General features: G+C 40.4%; 1 protein-coding gene and 1 long non-coding RNA gene across 2 annotated transcripts in view; one reads left to right on the top strand and one right to left on the bottom strand.

Annotated features, from left to right (window-relative positions):
* Positions 1 to 21,206, bottom strand: part of LOC130341004 (sodium/potassium-transporting ATPase subunit beta-2-like) — a 29,356-nt gene that overhangs the window by 2,097 nt on the left and 6,053 nt on the right. Inside the window, exons 5-6 of the mRNA XM_056554227.1 lie at positions 20,599 to 20,670; positions 12,485 to 12,601 (exon numbers count right to left, since the gene is read on the bottom strand). Of these exons, the coding sequence (XP_056410202.1) occupies positions 12,485 to 12,601; positions 20,599 to 20,670 (189 nt within the window). The remainder of the gene's footprint in view (positions 1 to 12,484; positions 12,602 to 20,598; positions 20,671 to 21,206) is intronic.
* Positions 1,379 to 20,791, top strand: LOC130341005 (uncharacterized). The gene is made up of 4 exons (XR_008881017.1): positions 1,379 to 1,426; positions 1,564 to 1,669; positions 5,814 to 5,954; positions 20,516 to 20,791. It is a non-coding gene; the product is annotated as an uncharacterized LOC130341005 (long non-coding RNA).

The following is a 21,206-nucleotide window of genomic DNA, read 5'->3' as shown; positions in this document are numbered from 1 at the left end:
TAAATTTTCACATATGCAGGAAAATAATAATTACAAATATATAGTGCTATATTCGCAGTATTCGCGAATTCGCAAATATGTGATATTCGCGATTAAAATTCAAATTGCAAATATTTGCGAGCAACACTAATCAAAATGTGTACAATAGGAGGATATATAATATACATCAAAATGCGTACAATAAGAGGATATACAATATACATAATATAATCAGATGATATATAATATACATATAATGCGTATAATAGGAGGATAAATATATATATATATATATTGTGTATAATAGGAGGATATATAATATACATAATATAATCAGATGATATATAAGATACATATAATGCGTATAATAGGAGGATAAATATATATATATATATATTGTGTATAATAGGAGGATATATAATATACATAATATAATCAGATGGTATATAAGATACATATAATGCGTATAATAGGAGGATTAATAATATACATATAATGCGTATAATAGGAGGATAAATATATATATATATATTGTGTATAATAGGAGGATATATAATATACATAATATAATCAGATGATATATAATATTCATATAATGCGTATAATAGGAGGATAAATATATATATATATATATATATATATATATATATATATATAGTGTATAATAGGAGGATATATAATATACATAATATAATCAGATGATATATAATATTCATATAATGCGTATAATAGGAGGATAAATATATATATATATATAGTGTATAATAGGAGGATATATAATATACATAATATAATCAGATGATATATAATATTCATATAATGCGTATAATAGGAGGATAAATATATATATATATATATTGTGTATAATAGGAGGATAAATAATATACATGTAATGCGTATAATAGGAGAATATATAATAATATACATATAATCAGGGCCGGATTAACGTAGGGGCTGATGGAGCTGCAGCTCCAGGCCCCTACAGTAAAATAGGCCCAGCCAGCCGCCAAAAAGGCCGCCGAGGAGCGGCCCCCCTCCCTGCCACTACACTACGCTACATGCTGCAGCAACAGGAAGAGACCTCGGGCACGGCCCGGGCCCACCGCTGCCAGCACTATTACCTGCAAACGGCGCGGGCCCCCTTGCCACAATCATATGATGGCCGGCACCGCCATCAAGTTAATGAATCAGTAATGTGCACGGGTCCGCCGCCACTAAGCAGCCCGCAGGGTCCGCCGTCACATTCTGGACATCCCTGTGTCCCGAAAGATCTTTTCGGGACACAAAGATGCCTCGTTACCTCTCTGCGGCGCCCCCCCGCGTTAACTTTAAAACGCAGGGGCCGCTGGGAGATAGGGCACGCAGGGACGTCACTGACGTCCCATGCGTGCGCCCATAGCAACAGCAGAGCGGAGCAGCGAGGAAGAGGACGCGCGCGCATGGTAAGGTAAGCTAAGTTGCCAATAGCAACTCCCCAAGGCGAGAGTCAACCCCGCCGATAACAATGCCCCCCCCCCCTCTACCCTCCCCTCCCCGGTCATGCCCGCTCCGCTGTCTGACATTACCTTGTTCCTCTGCTGCAAGGTCCCGGTCGCAAATCTTCATTTCGTCTGCGACCCGCGCGGGACGGTGACGGTGACGTCACTCACAGCCGCCGCCAGGGAGAAGGAGCAAGGCACGGGCCGGGAGGGTAAGTGTATATGTATGTATGTGTATTGGGGGGGGGGGGGTGTATGGGAGCCTCCAGCTGTTGCAATACTACAACTGCCAGCATGCCCGGAGAGCCTTTGGCTGTCTGGGCATGCTGGGAGTTGTAGTATTGCAACAGCTGGAGGCACCTGGGTTGGCAAACACTGCCCTAGGGCCTAACCCAGTGTTTCCCAACCAGGGAGCCTCTAGCTGTTGCAAAACTACAACTCCCAGCATGCCCAGACAGCCAAAGGCTCTCTGGGCATGCTGGGAGTTTTAGTTTTGCAACTGCTGGAGGCACCCTGGTTGAGAAACACCGGTCTATGTGTATGTATATGTGTGCGTCTGTCTGTGTGTGTGTCAATCTGTGTGGGGGGACCTATGCTAATGTTGGGGGGGGGGGGGGCCTGTGCTAATGTGGGGGGGGGGGCTATGGCTGTCTGCCTATCTAATGTGGGGGAACCGTACTGCCTATCTAATGTGGGGGAACCGTACTGCCTATCTAATGTGGGGGAACCGTACTGCCTATCTAATGTGGGGGAACCGTACTGCCTATCTAATGTGGGGGAACCGTACTGCCTATCTAATGTGGGGGAACCGTACTGCCTATCTAATGTGGGGGAACCGTACTGCCTATCTAATGTGGGGGAACCGTACTGCACCTAATGTGGGGGAACCGTACTGCCTATCTAATGTGGGGGAACCGTACTGCCTACCTAATGTGGGGGAACCGTACTGCCTACCTAATGTGGGGGAACCGTACTGCCTACCTAATGTGGGGGAACCGTACTGCCTACCTAATGTGGGGGAACCGTACTGCCTACCTAATGTGGGGGAACCGTACTGCCTACCTAATGTGGGGGAACCGTACTGCCTACCTAATGTGGGGGAACCGTACTGCCTATCTAATGTGGGGGAACCGTACTGCCTATCTAATGTGGGGGAACCGTACTGCCTACCTAATGTGGGGGAACCGTACTGCCTACCTAATGTGGGGGAACCGTACTGCCTACCTAATGTGGGGGAACCGTACTGCCTACCTAATGTGGGGGAACCGTACTGCCTACCTAATGTGGGGGAACCGTACTGCCTACCTAATGTGGGGGAACCGTACTGCCTACCTAATGTGGGGGAACCGTACTGCCTACCTAATGTGGGGGAACCGTACTGCCTATCTAATGTGGGGGAACCGTACTGCCTATCTAATGTGGGGGAACCGTACTGCCTATCTAATGTGGGGGAACCGTACTGCACCTAATGTGGGGGAACCGTACTGCACCTAATGTGGGGGAACCGTACTGCACCTAATGTGGGGGAACCGTACTGCACCTAATGTGGGGGAACCGTACTGCACCTAATGTGGGGAACTGTACTGCACCTAATGTGGGGAACTGTACTGCACCTAATGTGGGGAACTGTACTGCACCTAATGTGGAGAGCTATAGTGCACCTAATGTGGAGAGCTATAGTGCACCTAATGTGGAGAGCTATAGTGCACCTAGTGTGGGGAAACTATACTGCACCTAGTGTGGGGAAACTATACTGCACCTAGTGTGGGGAAACTATACTGCACCTAGTTAGGGAGCTATACTGCACCTAATGTGGGGGAACTGTACTGCACCTAATGTGGGGGAACTGTACTGCACCTAATGTGGGGGAACTGTACTGCACCTAATGTGGGGAGCTATACTGCACCTAATGTGGAGAGCTATACTGCACCTAATGTGGGGAGCTATACTGCACCTAATGTGGAGAGCTATACTGCACCTAATGTGGGGAGCTATACTGCATCTGATTAAGGGGGACAGGGGACTGGTGAAGGGGGACATGGGACTGATTAAGGGGGTAGGGGACTGATTAAATATTTAAAAAAATATTTGTTACAAAGATTTTTTCCTCTTTGTGTATGTTTATGGTGACATATATGTGTACATGGCGAGTTTGTGGTTTTATTGTACTGGGGGTGAATCCCACAGTTGGCCGGCTGTTGGTGGGTTGGTGGTGGGAAAAGATATGGGGGGGGGGGGCGGTTGACACCTTGCATCGGGGCCCACAAGACTTTAGCTACGCCCCTGATGAGGAGACTGAGGATGGGGCTGGGGGGGGGGGGGGTTTGCAATGATGAGGAGACTGAGGATGGGGTGTGTGGGGGGGGGGGTGCAATGATGAGGAGGAGGAGGGGATGCTGTGGGGTGCAATGAGGAGGAGGAGGAGGGTGGAATGATGAGGAGACTGAGGATGGAATGTTGGGGGGGGATGGAATTATAATGAGGAGGAGGAGGGGAAGCTGGGGGGCGTGCAATGATGAGAAGACTGAGGATGGGGTGTGTGGGGGGGGGGTGCAATGATGAGGACGAGGAGGGTGGAATGATGATGAGGAGACTGAGGATGGGGTGTGGGGGGGGTGCAATGATGATGATGATGATAATGATGAGGAGACTGAGGATGGGGGGGTTCAATTATGATGATGAGGAGTCTGAGGATGAGGTGCGGGGGGGGGGGGGGTTGCAATGATGAGACTGAGGATGGGGGGTGGGGTTTGCAATGATGAGACTGAGGATGGGGGGGGGGGGATAATATGGAGTGCGAGAGTGAAGAGCCAAGGATGGGTGGGGTGTATGGAGTCATGAGAATAGCGAGGATGTGGCGGAGGGGAGGGGGCATTGGGATGATAAGCTAACCAAGCATGGGGTGGGGGTGTTGATAAGACAGAAGATGGGATGAAGGGTATGCAGTGTATGGCAGTATTATATTCGGGGGGTAAAGTGTGTGGCAGTATTTTATTCAGAGGGTACAATGTGTGGCAGTATTATGTTTAGACGTACAGTGTGTGGCAGTATTATATTCAGAGGGTACAGTGTGTGGCAGTATTATATGCAGGGGGTACAGTGTGTGGCAGTATTATATTCAGAGGGTACAGTGTGTGGCAGTATTATATTCAGAGGGTACAGTGTGTGGCAGTATTATATTCAGAGGGTACAGTGTGTGGCAGTATTATATGCAGGGGGTACAGTGTGTGGCAGCATTATATTCAGAGGGTACAATGTGTGGCAGTATTATATTCAGGGGTACAGTGTGTGTCAGTATTCTATTCAGGAGGTACAGTGTATGGCAGTATTATATTAAGGGGGTACAGTATGTGGCAATAATATATTTAGAGGGTACAGTGTATGGCAGTATTATATTAAGGGGGTACAGTATGTGGCAATAATATATTTAGAGGGTACAGTGTATGGCAGTATTATATTAAGGGGGTACAGTATGTGGCAATAATATATTTAGAGGGTACAGTGTATGGCAGTATTATATTAAGGGGGTACAGTATGTGGCAATAATATATTTAGAGGGTACAGTGTATGGCAGTATTATATTAAGGGGGTACAGTATGTGGCAATAATATATTTAGAGGGTACAGTGTATGGCAGTATTATATTCAGGAGGTACAGTGTATGGCAGTATTATATTAAGGGGGTACAGTATGTGGCAATAATATATTTAGAGGGTACAGTGTATGGCAGTATTATATTAAGGGGGTACAGTATGTGGCAATAATATATTTAGAGGGTACAGTGTATGGCAGTATTATATTAAGGGGGTACAGTATGTGGCAATAATATATTTAGAGGGTACAGTGTGTGGCAGTATTATATTAAGGGGGTACAGTATGTGGCAATAATATATTTAGAGGGTACAGTGTATGGCAGTATTATATTCAGGAGGTACAGTGTATGGCAGTATTATATTAAGGGGGTACAGTATGTGGCAATAATATATTTAGAGGGTACAGTGTATGGCAGTATTATATTAAGGGGGTACAGTATGTGGCAATAATATATTTAGAGGGTACAGTGTATGGCAGTATTATATTAAGGGGGTACAGTATGTGGCAATAATATATTTAGAGGGTACAGTGTGTGGCAGTATTCTATTCAGGAGGTACAGTGTATGGCAGTATTATATTAAGGGGGTACAGTATGTGGCAATAATATATTTAGAGGGTACAGTGTATGGCAGTATTATATTAAGGGGGTACAGTATGTGGCAATAATATATTTAGAGGGTACAGTGCGTGGCAGTATTATATTCAGGTGATACAGTATTTGGCAGAATTATAATGTGTTATTATGAATATTGTAATTATATAGAGGATGAGGATCTGCTGACAATGTGAGGAGCCTATGATGTCCGGGCATCAGACTCTGCAGAGAAGATGGAGCTGGAAGAAGTCCTGGCGTCTGGACCAGATAAAGAAGGAAAGGAAAGACAACAGAGAAGACATCACTCAGGTCACTGATATAATTGTGTGTTCTCCTGACTGTCCCATCAGCTCTGGAGTCACTTGTAAGTTTCGTAGTGATGATGGGTGACAATTTACCCCATTCTGTGGCTCTGCAGCTGTTTCAAAACGGCAACTTCCTTAATTCCTGAGTCTCTTCAGACATGATGGGAGTAGCAGCTTAGCAACAGCTGGAGAGCCACTTGAACCGAGGGGATTGGTGGGGGTCCCAGCAGTCTGACCCCCACCATAAAAATGGGCATCTTATTTAAAAATGCCCGGGCCTATTTTTGGTCCCAGTCCAGCCCTGCCTGTCAGTCACTTAAATCACTGTGTATTCTCCTGACTGTGTCCCATCAGTGCTGTAGTCACTGATATCTTTGTGCGGCCGAGTAATAAAATTGCTTTGCGTTTTCATTTGATATATTATGTAAATATTTTCATAAAAAGGCCCAGAAAAATTCTCAGCACCAGGCCCATGATGCTCTTAATCCGGCCCTGCATATAATGCGTATAATACATAATATAATCAGATGATATATAATATACATATAATGCGTATAATAGATAATATATAATATACATAATATAATCAGATGATAGATAATATACCGTATATACTCGAGTATAAGCCGAGTTTTTCAGCACGATTTTTCGTGCTGAAAACACCCCCCTCGGCTTATACTCGAGTGAACTCCCCCACCCGCAGTGGTCTTCAACATGCGGACCTCCAGAGGTTTCAAAACTACAACTCCCAGCAAGCCCGGGCAGCCATCGGCTGTCCGGGCTTGCTGGGAGTTGTAGTTTTGAAACCTCCGGAGGTCCGCAGGTTGAAGACCACTGCGGCCTTCAACATCATCCAGCCCCCTCTCACCCCCTTTAGTTCTGAGTACTCACCTCCGCTCGGCGCTGGTCCGGTCCTGCGAGGTGGTCCGGTGAGGAGGTGGTCCGGGCTGCTATCTTCACCGGGGAGGCCTCTTCTAAGCGCTTCGGGCCCGGCCTCAGAATAGTCACGTTGCCTTGACAACGACGCAGATGCGTCGTTGTCTAGGCAACGGCTCTATTCCGGGCCGGAAGCGCGGAGAAGAGGCGCCCCCCGGTGAAGATAGCAGCCCGGACCACCTCCTCACCGGACCACCTCCTCACCGGACAGCCCTGCAGGACCGGACCAGCGCCGAGCGGAGGTGAGTACTCAGAACTAAAGGGGGTGAGAGGGGGCTGGATGATGTTGAAGGCCGCAGTGGTCTTCAACCTGCGGACCTCCGGAGGTTTCAAAACTACAACTCCCAGCAAGCCCGGACAGCCGATGGCTGCCCGGGCTTGCTGGGAGTTGTAGTTTTGAAACCTCTGGAGGTCCGCAGGTTGAAGACCACTGAGGGCGAATGATGAGAAGAGGATGATGAAGGGGGGGGGGGTGTGGGGATGATGAAGGGGGGGGGGTGTGGGATGATTACAAGGGGATGATGAAGGGGGGATGTGTGGGATGATAAGGGGATGTGTGGGATGATGACAAGGGGATGATGAAGGGGGGATGTGTGGGATAAGGGGATGTGTGGGATGATGACAAGGGGATGATGAAGGGGGGATGTGTGGGATGATAAGGGGATGTGTGGGATGATGACAAGGGGATGATGAAGGGGGGATGTGTGGGATGATAAGGGGATGTGTGGGATGATGACAAGGGGATGATGAAGGGGGGATGTGTGGGATGATGACAAGGGGATGATGAGGATGTTAATGACGGGTCTGGATGATGACAGGGGGGGATGAGGTATTTCCCACCCTAGGCTTATACTCGAGTCAATAACTTTTCCTGGGATTTTGGGTTGAAATTAGGGGTCTCGGCTTATACTCGGGTCGGCTTATACTCGAGTATATACGGTACATATAATAGAGAATATATAATATACATAATATAATAAGAGGATATATAATATACATAATATAATAAGAGGATATATAATATACATAATATAATAAGAGGATATATAATATACATAATATAAGAAGAGGATATATAATATACATAATATAAGAAGAGGATATATAATATACATAATATAAGAAGAGGATATATAATATACATAATATAATAAGAGGATATATAATATACATAATATAATAAGAGGATATATAATATACATAATATAATAAGAGGATATATAATATACATAATATAATAAGAGGATATATAATATACATAATATAATAAGAGGATATATAATATACATAATATAATATAAGGATATATAATATACATAATACAATAGGAGGATATATAATATACATAATATAATAGGAGGATATATAATATACATAATATGAGGATATGTAATATAATAGGAGGATATATAATATACATAATATAATAGGAGGATATGTAATATACATAATACAATAGGAGGATATATAATATACATAATATGAGGATATGTAATATAATAGGAGAATATATAATATACATAATATAATAGGAGGATATGTAATATACATAATAGGAGGATATATAATATACACAATATAATAAGAGGATATGTAATATACATAATACAATAGGAGGATATATAATATACATAATATGAGGATATGTATTATAATAAGAGGATCTATAATATACATAATATAATAAGAGGATATATAATATACATAATACAATAGGAGGATATATAATATACATAATAGGAGGATATATAATATACACAATATAATAAGAGGATATATATTATACATAATATGAGGATATGTAATATAATAGGAGGATATGTAATATACATAATATAATAAGAGGATATATAATATACATAATAGGAGGATATGTAATATACATAATATAATAAGAGGATATATAATATACATAATAGGAGGATATATAAGATACATATAATGCGTATAATAGGAGGATATATAATATACACAATATGATAAGAGGATATATAATATACATAATAGGAGGATATATAAGATACATATAATGCGTATAATAGGAGGATATATAATATACACAATATAATAAGAGGATATATAATATACATAATAGGAGGATATATAAGATACATATAATGCGTATAATAGGAGGATATATAATATACATAATACAATAAGAGGATATATAATATACATAATACAATAGGAGGATATATAATATACATAATAGGAGGATATGTAATATAATAGGAGGATCTATAATATACATAATATAATAAGAGGATATATAATATACATAATAGGAGGATATATAAGATACATATAATGCGTATAATAGGAGGATATATAATATACACAATATAATAAGAGGATATATAATATACATAATACAATAGGAGGATATATAATATACATAATACAATAGGAGGATATATAATATACATAATACAATAGGAGGATATATAATATACATAATAGGAGGATATATAATATACATAATAGGAGGATGTATAATATACATAATACAATAGGAGGATATATAATATACATAATAGGAGGATATATAATATACATAATAGGAGGATATATAATATACATAATAGGAGGATATATAATATACATAATAGGAGGATATATAATATACATAATAGGAGGATATATAATATACATAATAGGAGGATATATAATATACATAATAGGAGGATATATAATATACATAATAGGAGGATATATAATATACATAATAGGAGGATATATAATATACATAATAGGAGGATATATAATATACATAATAGGAGGATATATAATATACATAATAGGAGGATATATAATATACATAATAGGAGGATATATAATATACATAATAGGAGGATGTATAATATACATAATACAATAGGAGGATATATAATATACACAATATAATAAGAGGATATATAATATACATAATATGAGGATATATAATATAATATACATAGAGTGACTGACCAAGAGCCCTTTAGAAATTGTCACAGAGCATTCGAAGGAGCAAAGAACAGAAGGTAAAAAAATGTGGTTCCTCCTTACGGAGAGCGGCGGTCACCACAATGAGGGCCTGTCAACCCTCTACTCCATGTGATCTACCATTAATATGCAAATCATTTAGGGTTCTACCATACACACTACATTTAGGGTTATACCATACACACTACATTTAGGGTTATACCATATACACTACATTTAGGGTTATACCATATACACTACATTTAGGGTTATACCATATACACTACATTTAGGGTTATATACCATATACACTACATTTAGGGTTATACCATATACACTACATTTAGGGTTATACCATATACACTACATTTAGGGTTATACCATACACACTACATTTAGGGTTATACCATATACGCTACATTTAGGGTTATACCATATACACTACATTTAGGGTTATACCATACACACTACATTTAGGGTTATACCATACACACTACATTTAGGGTTATACCATATACGCTACATTTAGGGTTATACCATATACGCTACATTTAGGGTTATACCATATACACTACATTTAGGGTTATACCATATACACTACATTTAGGGTTATACCATATACACTACATTTAGGGTTATACCATACACACTACATTTAGGGTTATACCATATACACTACATTTAGGGTTATACCATATACGCTACATTTAGGGTTATACCATATACGCTACATTTAGGGTTATACCATATACGCTACATTTAGGGTTATACCATATACGCTACATTTAGGGTTATACCATACACGCTGCATTTAGGGTTATACCATACACGCTACATTTAGGGTTATACCATATACGCTACATTTAGGGTTATACCATATACGCTACATTTAGGGTTATACCATATACGCTACATTTAGGGTTATACCATATACGCTACATTTAGGGTTATACCATATACACTACATTTAGGGTTATACCATATACACTACATTTAGGGTTATACCATATACGCTACATTTAGGTTTATACCATATACGCTACATTTAGGGTTATACCATATACACTACATTTAGGGTTATACCATATACACTACATTTAGGGTTATACCATATACACTACATTTAGGGTTATACCACATACGCTACATTTAGGGTTATACCATATACGCTACATTTAGGGTTATACCATATACGCTACATTTAGGGTTATACCACATACGCTACATTTAGGGTTATACCATATACGCTACATTTAGGGTTATACCATATACGCTACATTTAGGGTTATACCATATACACTACATTTAGGGTTATACCACATACGCTACATTTAGGGTTATACCATATACGCTACATTTAGGGTTATACCATATACGCTACATTTAGGGTTATACCATACACACTACATTTAGGGTTATACCATATACGCTACATTTAGGGTTATACCATATACGCTACATTTAGGGTTATACCATATACGCTACATTTAGGGTTATACCATATACGCTACATTTAGGGTTATACCATATACGCTACATTTAGGGTTATACCATATACGCTACATTTAGGGTTATACCATATACGCTACATTTAGGGTTATACCATATACGCTACATTTAGGGTTACACCATATACGCTACATTTAGGGTTATACCATATACGCTACATTTAGGGTTATACCATACACACTACATTTAGGGTTATACCATATACGCTACATTTAGGGTTATACCATATACACTACATTTAGGGTTATACCATATACACTACATTTAGGGTTACACCATATACGCTACATTTAGGGTTATACCATATACACTACATTTAGGGTTATACCATATACACTACATTTAGGGTTATACCATATACACTACATTTAGGGTTATACCATACACACTACATTTAGGGTTACACCATATACGCTACATTTAGGGTTATACCATATACACTACATTTAGGGTTATACCATATACGCTACATTTAGGGTTATACCATACACACTACATTTAGGGTTATACCATACACGCTACATTTAGGGTTATACCATATACACTACATTTAGGGTTATACCATATACACTACATTTAGGGTTACACCATATACGCTACATTTAGGGTTATACCATATACACTACATTTAGGGTTATACCATATACACTACATTTAGGGTTATACCATATACACTACATTTAGGGTTATACCATACACACTACATTTAGGGTTATACCATATACACTACATTTAGGGTTATACCATACACACTACATTTAGGGTTATACCATATACGCTACATTTAGGGTTATACCATATACGCTACATTTAGGGTTATACCATATACGCTACATTTAGGGTTATACCATATACGCTACATTTAGGGTTATACCATATACGCTACATTTAGGGTTATACCATATACGCTACATTTAGGGTTATACCATATACGCTACATTTAGGGTTATACCATATACGCTACATTTAGGGTTATACCATATACGCTACATTTAGGGTTATACCATATACACTACATTTAGGGTTATACCATATACGCTACATTTAGGGTTATTCCATACATAAAGGTTTCTATGTTGGGGGAACCCTAATGGTCAGATGTATTGTACAATGCGAGAGGAAACAAACCTGAGCTCTGTTCCCGTAATATGGAAAATACATGAGGTCGATGGCCCCCAGACTGTTGTTTTTGCTCAGAGCGGGGTAGTACTGTATGGCGCCCAGGCTCTGGTCACTTACAAAATTCTGAAAAAGAAAAATGTATAGAGGATTAAAGTAAAGAAAAAAAAGAAAAAAAACACAAAGACACAGAAAATCTACAGTGAACCCAGTGATGACTACTATACAATGTATACGCACCAAGACCTGTATATAATTTCTACAGTATATATAATCATTATATAATATCACACACCTGACCCGTCCCCTATATTATATAATATCACACACCTGACCCGTCCCCTATATTATATAATATCACACACCTGACCCATCCACTATACATTATATAATATCATACACCTGACCCGTCCACTATACATTATATAATATCACACACCTGACCCGTCCACTATACATTATATAATATCATACACCTGACCCGTCCGCTATATATTATATAATATCACACACCTGACCCGTCCACTATACATTATATAATATCACACACCTGACCCGTCCGCTATATATTATATAATATCACACACCTGACCCGTCCCCTATATTATATAATATCATACACCTGACCCATCCGCTATATATTATATAATATCACACACCTGACCCGTCCCCTATACATTATTTAATATCACACACCTGACCCATCCACTATACGTTATATAATATCACACACCTGACCCGTCCACTATACATTATATAATATCACACACCTGACCCGTCCGCTATATATTATATAATATCACACACCTGACCCATCCACTATACATTATATAATATCACACACCTGACCCGTCCGCTATATATTATATAATATCACACACCTGACCCGTCCACTATACATTATATAATATCACACACCTGACCCGTCCGCTATATATTATATAATATCACACACCTGACCCGTCCCCTATATTATATAATATCATACACCTGACCCATCCGCTATATATTATATAATATCACACACCTGACCCGTCCCCTATACATTATTTAATATCACACACCTGACCCGTCCACTATACATTATATAATATCACACACCTGACCCGTCCACTATACAAGATATAATATCACACACCTGACCCGTCCCCTATACATTATATAATATCACACACCAGACCCGTCCCCTATACATTATATAATATCACACACCTGACCCATCCACTACACATTATATAATATCACACACCTGACCCATCCACTATACATTATATAATATCACACACCTGACCCGTCCACTATACATTATATAATATCACACACCTGACCCGTCCGCTATATATTATATAATATCACACACCTGACCCATCCACTATACATTATATAATATCACACACCTGACCCGTCCGCTATATATTATATAATATCACACACCTGACCCGTCCCCTATACATTATATAATATCACACACCTGACCCGTCCACTATACATTATATAATATCACACACCTGACATGTCCCCTATACATTATATAATATCACACACCTGACCCGTCCACTATACATTATATAATATCACACACCTGACCCATCCACTATACATTATATAATATCACACACCTGACCAATCCACTATACATTATATAATATCACACACCTGACCCATCCCCTATACATTATATAATATCACACACCTGACCCGTCCACTATACATTATATAATATCACACACCTGACCCGTCCACTATACATTATATAATATCACACACCTGACCCATCCCCTATACATTATATAATATAACACACCTGACCCGTCCACTATACATTATATAACATCACACACCTGACCCGTCCACTATACATTATATAACATCACACACCTGACCAATCCACTATACATTATATAATATCACACACCTGACCCGTCCCCTATATTATATAATATCACACACCTGACCCGTCCACTATACATTATATAATATCACACACCTGACCCGTCCACTATATTATATAATATCACACACCTGACCCGTCCACTATACATTATATAATATCACACACCTGACCCGTCCCCTATATTATATAATATCACACACCTGACCCGTCCCCTATACATTATATAATATCACACACCTGACCCGTCCCCTATACATTATATAATATCACACACCTGACCCGTCCCCTATACATTATATAATATCACACACCTGACCCGTCCGCTATATATTATATAATATCACACACCTGACCCGTCCACTATACATTATATAATATCACACACCTGACCCGTCCGCTATATATTATATAATATCACACACCTGACCCGTCCCCTATATTATATAATATCACACACCTGACCCATCCACTATACATTATATAATATCACACACCTGACCCGTCCCCTATACATTATATAATATCACACACCTGACCCATCCACTATACATTATATAATATCACACACCTGACACGTCCCCTATATATTATATAACATCACAAACCTGACCCGTCCCCTATACATTATATAATATCACACACCTGACCCATCCACTATACATTATATAATATCACACACCTGACCCGTCCCCTATACATTATATAATATCACACACCTGACCCATCCACTATACATTATATAATATCACACACCTGACACGTCCCCTATATATTATATAACATCACAAACCTGACCCGTCCCCTATACATTATATAATATCACACACCTGACCCATCCACTATACATTATATAATATCACACACCTGACACGTCCCCTATATATTATATAACATCACACACCTGACCCGTCCCCTATATATTATATAACATCACACACCTGACCCGTCCCCTATATATTATATAATATCACACACCTGACCCATCCCCTATATTATATAATATCACACACCTGACCCGTCCACTAAACATTATATAATATCACACACCTGACCCGTCCCCTATACATTATATAATATCACACACCTGACCCGTCCCCAATACATTATATAATATCACACACCTGACCCATCCCCTATATTATATAATATCACACACCTGACCCATCCCCTATATTATATAATATCACACACCTGACCTGTCCCCTATACATTATATAATATCACACACCTGACCCGTCCACTAAACATTATATAATATCACACACCTGACCCGTCCCCTATACATTATATAATATCACACACCTGACCCATCCCCTATACATTATATAATATCTCACACCTGACCCATCCCCTATACATTATATAATATCACACACCTGACCCATCCCCCATACATTATATAATATCACACACCTGACCCATCCCCTATACATTATATAATATCACACACCTGACCCATCCCCTATACATTATATAATATCATACACCTGACCCGTCCCCTATACATTATATAATATCACACACCTGACCCATCCCCTATACATTATATAATATCATACACCTGACCCGTCCCCTATACATTATATAATATCACAAACCTGACCCATCCCCTATACATTATATAATATCACACACCTGACCCATCCCCTATACATTATATAATATCACACACCTGACCCATCCCCTATACATTATATAATATCACACACCTGACCCGTCCCCTATACATTATATAATATCACACACCTGGCCCGTCCCCTATACATTATATAATATCATACACCTGACCCATCCCCTATACATTATATAATATCACACACCTGACCCGTCCACTATACTTTATATAATATCACACACCTGACCCGTCCCCTATACATTATATAATATCACACACCTGACCCGTCCCCAATACATTATATAATATCACACACCTGACCCGTCCCCTATATTATATAATATCACACACCTGACCCATCCCCTATATTATATAATATCACACACCTGACCCGTTCACTATACATTATATAATATCACACACCTGACCCATCCACTATACATTATATAATATCACACACCTGACATGTCCCCTATATATTATATAATATCACACACCTGACCCGTCCACTATACATTATATAATATCTCACACCTGACCCATCCCCTATACATTATATAATATCACACACCTGACCCATCCCCTATACATTATATAATATCACACACCTGACCCATCCCCTATACATTACATAATATCACACACCTGACCCATCCCCTATACATTATATAATATCACACACCTGACCCGTCCACTAAACATTATATAATATCACACACCTGACCCATCCCCTATACATTATATAATATCACACACCTGACCCATCCCCCATACATTATATAATATCATACACCTGACCCGTCCACTATACATTATATAATATCACACACCTGACCCGTCCCCTATACATTATATAATATCACACACCTGACCCGTCCACTATACATTATATAATATCACACACCTGACCCGTCCAATATACATTATATAATATCACACACCTGACCCATCCCCTTTACATTATATAATATCACACACCTGACCCGTCCACTATACATTATATAATATCACACACCTGACCCGTCCAATATACATTATATAATATCACACACCTGTCCCGTCCACTATACATTATATAATATCACACACCTGACACGTCCACTATACATTATATAATATCACACACCTGACCCATCCCCTATACATTATATAATATCATACACCTGACCCGTCCACTATACATTATATAATATCACACACCTGACCCATCCCCTTTACATTATATAATATCACACACCTGACCCGTCCACTATACATTATATAATATCACACACCTGACCCGTCCCCTATACATTATATAATATCACACACCTGACCCATCCACTATACATTATATAATATCACACACCTGACCCGTCCACTATACATTATATAATATCACACACCTGACCCGTCCACTATATATTATATAATATCACACACCTGACCCGTCCACTATACATTATATAATATCACACACCTGACATGTCCCCTATATATTATATAATATCACACACCTGACCCGTCCCCTATACATTATATAATATCACACACCTGACATGTCCCCTATATATTATATAATATCACACAACTGACCCGTCCACTATACATTATATAATATCACACACCTGACCCATCCACTATATATTATATAATATCACACACCTGACCCATCCCCTATACATTATATAATATAATACACCTGACCCGTCCCCTATACATTATATAATATCACACACCTGACCCATCCCCTATACATTATATAACATCACACATACAATATATATATAAATATACAATCCTCTTGTGAAGCTCAGCAGGGTAAAATGCAGTAGAAATAGTCTGGGATGTGTGCGGCTTTCGATAATGTGATCCTTGAAGGGGTGTATAGGGTCTCCTATAAGAAGCCTACAGAGATATATAGGTATATCAGGTCTCCTATATGAAGCCTGTAGGGATAAATAGGTATACAGGATCTGCTATGTAAAGCCTGTAGGGGTATATAGGTATGTAAGGTCTCCTATATAAAGCCTTCAGGGGTATATAGGGTCTCCTATATGAAGCATGTAGGGGCATATAGGATCTCCTATGTAAAGCCTGTAGTGGTATATAGGTTCTCCAATGTGAAGCATGTAGGGGTATATAGGGTCTCCTATATGAAGCCTGTAGTGGTATATAGGTTCTCCAATGTGAAGCCTGTAGGGGTATATAGGGTCTCCTATATGAAGCCTGTAGGGGTATATAGGTATATAAGGTCTCCCACATGAAGCATGTAGAGGTATATTTGTATATAAGGTCTCCTATATGAAGCCTGAAGGGGTACATAGGTATATAAGGTCTCCTATATGAAGCCCGTAGGGGTATATAGGTATATAAGGTCTCCTATATGAAGCCCGGAAGGGTATAGAGGTATATAAGGTCTCCTATATGAAGCCTGGAAGGGTATAGAGGTATACAGGGTCTCCTATGTGAAGCCTGTAGGGGTATATACTGTAGGAATATAAGGTCTCCTTTATCAAGCCTGTAGGGGTATATAGGGTCTCCTATGTGAAGCCTGTAGGGGTATATACTGTAGGAATATAAGGTCTCCTTTATCAAGCCTGTAGGGGTATATAAGGTCTCCTATGTGAAGCCTGTAGGGGTATATAGGTATATAAGGTCTCCTATATGAAGCCTGGAGGGGTATATAGGGTCTCCTATATGAAGCCTGGAAGGGTATATAGGGTCTCCTATATGAAGCCTGGAGGGGTATATAAGGTCTCCTATATGAAGCCTGGAGGGGTATATAGGTATATAAGGTCTCCTATATGAAGCATGGAAGGGTATATAGGGTCTCCTATATGAAGCCTGGAGGGGTATATGAGGTCTCCTATATGAAGCCTGGAGGGGTATATAGGTATATAAGGTCTCCTATATGAAGCCTGGAGGGGTGTATAGGTATAGAAGGTCTCCTTTATGAAGCCTGGAGGGGTATATAGGATCTCCTATATGAAGCCTGTAGGGGTATATAGGTATATAAGGTCTCCTATATGAAGCCTGGAGGGTTTATAGGGTATCCTATATGAAGCCTGAAAGGGTATATAGGGTCTCCTATATGAAGCCTGGAAGGGTATATAGGGTCTCCTATATGAAGCCTGGAAGGGTATATAGGGTCTCCTATATGAAGCCTGGAGGGGTATATAGGTATATAAGGTCTCCTATATGAAGCCTGGAGGGGTATATAGGTATATAAGGTCTCCTATATGAAGCCTGGAGGGGTATATAGGTATATAAGGTCTCCTTTATGAAGCCTGGAGGGGTATATAGGATCTCCTATATGAAGCCTGTAGGGGTATATATGTATATAAGGTCTCCTATATGAAGCCTGGAGGGGTATATAGGTGTATAGGGTATGCCATATGAAGCCTGGAACGGTATATAGGTGTATAGGGTCTCCTATGTGAAGCCTGGAGGGTATATAAGGTCTCCTATATGAAGCCTGGAGGGGTATATAGGTAAATAGGGTCTCCTATATGAAGCCCGTCGGGGTATATGGGTATATAAGGTCTCCTATATGAAGCCTGGAGGGGTATATAGGTAAATAAGGTCTCCTATGTGAAGCCTGGAGGGGTATATAGGTATATAAGGTCTCCTATATTAAGCCTGGAGGGGTATATAGGTAAATAGGGTCTCCTATGTGAAGCCTGTAGAGGTATACAGGGTCTCCTATATGAAGCCTGGAGGGTATATAGGTATATAAGGTCTCCTATATGATACCCGGAGGGGTATATAGGTATATAAGGTCTCCTATATGAAGCCTGTAGGGGTATATATGTGTATAGGGTCTCCTATATGAAGTCTGGAGGGGTATATAGGTATATAAGGTCTCCTATATGATGCCCGGAGGGGTATATAGGTGTATAGGGTCTCCTATATGAAGCCTGGAGGGGTATATAGGTGTATAGGGTCTCCTATATGAAGCCTGGATGGGTATATAGGGTCTCCTATATGAAGTCTGGAGGGGTATATAGGTATATAAGGTCTCCTATATGAAGCCTCTAGGGGTATATAGGTACATAAGGTCTACTATATGAAGCCTGGAGGGGTATCTAGGTATATAAGGTCTCCTATATGAAGCCTCTAGGGGTATTTAGGTATATAAGGTCTCCTATATGAAGCCTGGAGGGGTATATAGGTATATAATGTCTCCTATATGAAGCCTCTAGGGGTATATAGGTATATAAGTTCTCCTATATGAAGCCTCTAGGGGTATATAGGTATATAAGGTCTCCTATATGAAGCCTCTAGGGGTATATAGGTATATAAGTTCTCCTATATGAAGCCTGGAGGGGTATATAGGTATATAAGGTCTCCTATATGAAGCCTCTAGGGGTATATAGGTATATAAGGTCTCCTATATGAAGCCTCTAGGGGTATATAGGTATATAAGTTCTCCTATATGAAGCCTCTAGGGGTATATAGGTATATAAGGTCTCCTATATGAAGCCTGGAGGGGTATATAGGGTCTCCTATCAGCTCTGCATCTTACCGTCTCATTTACTGCACTTTTTAGCTTCTGAGGACAATAAAAAGAAAGAGTCTGAGCCAATGGACAATGTGTAGAGAAGGAGTCATCACCGGAGACATCGCACTCACCTTCCCCGCACAACTTATGGTCACGGAGCTGTTAGAGTTCTCCTTTACTGGAACTGGAAGGAAATTTATCACCTGTAAGAAGAGACCAGAAGGTTATCTGCATGTAGGACGGGGCCAGGAGGAAATGGGACCTATGATAAGTGGGAAGGAGCCATGACAGGGGGAGATGTGCGGACTGGGGGACGAGGTGCGGACTGGGGGACGAGGTGCGGACTGGGGGACGAGGTGCGGACTGGGGGACGAGGTGCGGACTGGGGGACGAGGTGCGGACTGGGGGACGAGGTGCGGACTGGGGGACGAGGTGCGGACTGGGGGACGAGGTGCGGACTGGGGGACGAGGTGCGGACTGGGGGACGAGGTGCGGACTGGGGGACGAGGTGCGGACTGGGGGACGAGGTGCGGACTGGGGGACGAGGTGCGGACTGGGGGACGAGGTGCGGACTGGGGGACGAGGTGCGGACTGGGGGACGAGGTGCGGACTGGGGGACGAGGTGCGGACTGGGGGACATGGTGCGGACTGGGGGACATGGTGCGGACTGGGGGACATGGTGCGGACTGGGGGACATGGTGCGGACTGGGGAGATGTGTGGATTGGGGGGATGGATTTG

The sequence above is a fragment of the Hyla sarda genome, unplaced genomic scaffold (genome assembly GCF_029499605.1).
Source record: "Hyla sarda isolate aHylSar1 unplaced genomic scaffold, aHylSar1.hap1 scaffold_608, whole genome shotgun sequence".
Classification (NCBI taxonomy): Eukaryota; Metazoa; Chordata; class Amphibia; order Anura; family Hylidae; genus Hyla; species Hyla sarda.
The sequence above is the reverse complement of the archived record's forward strand: the minus strand, read 5'-3'. Positions and strand labels throughout refer to the sequence as shown.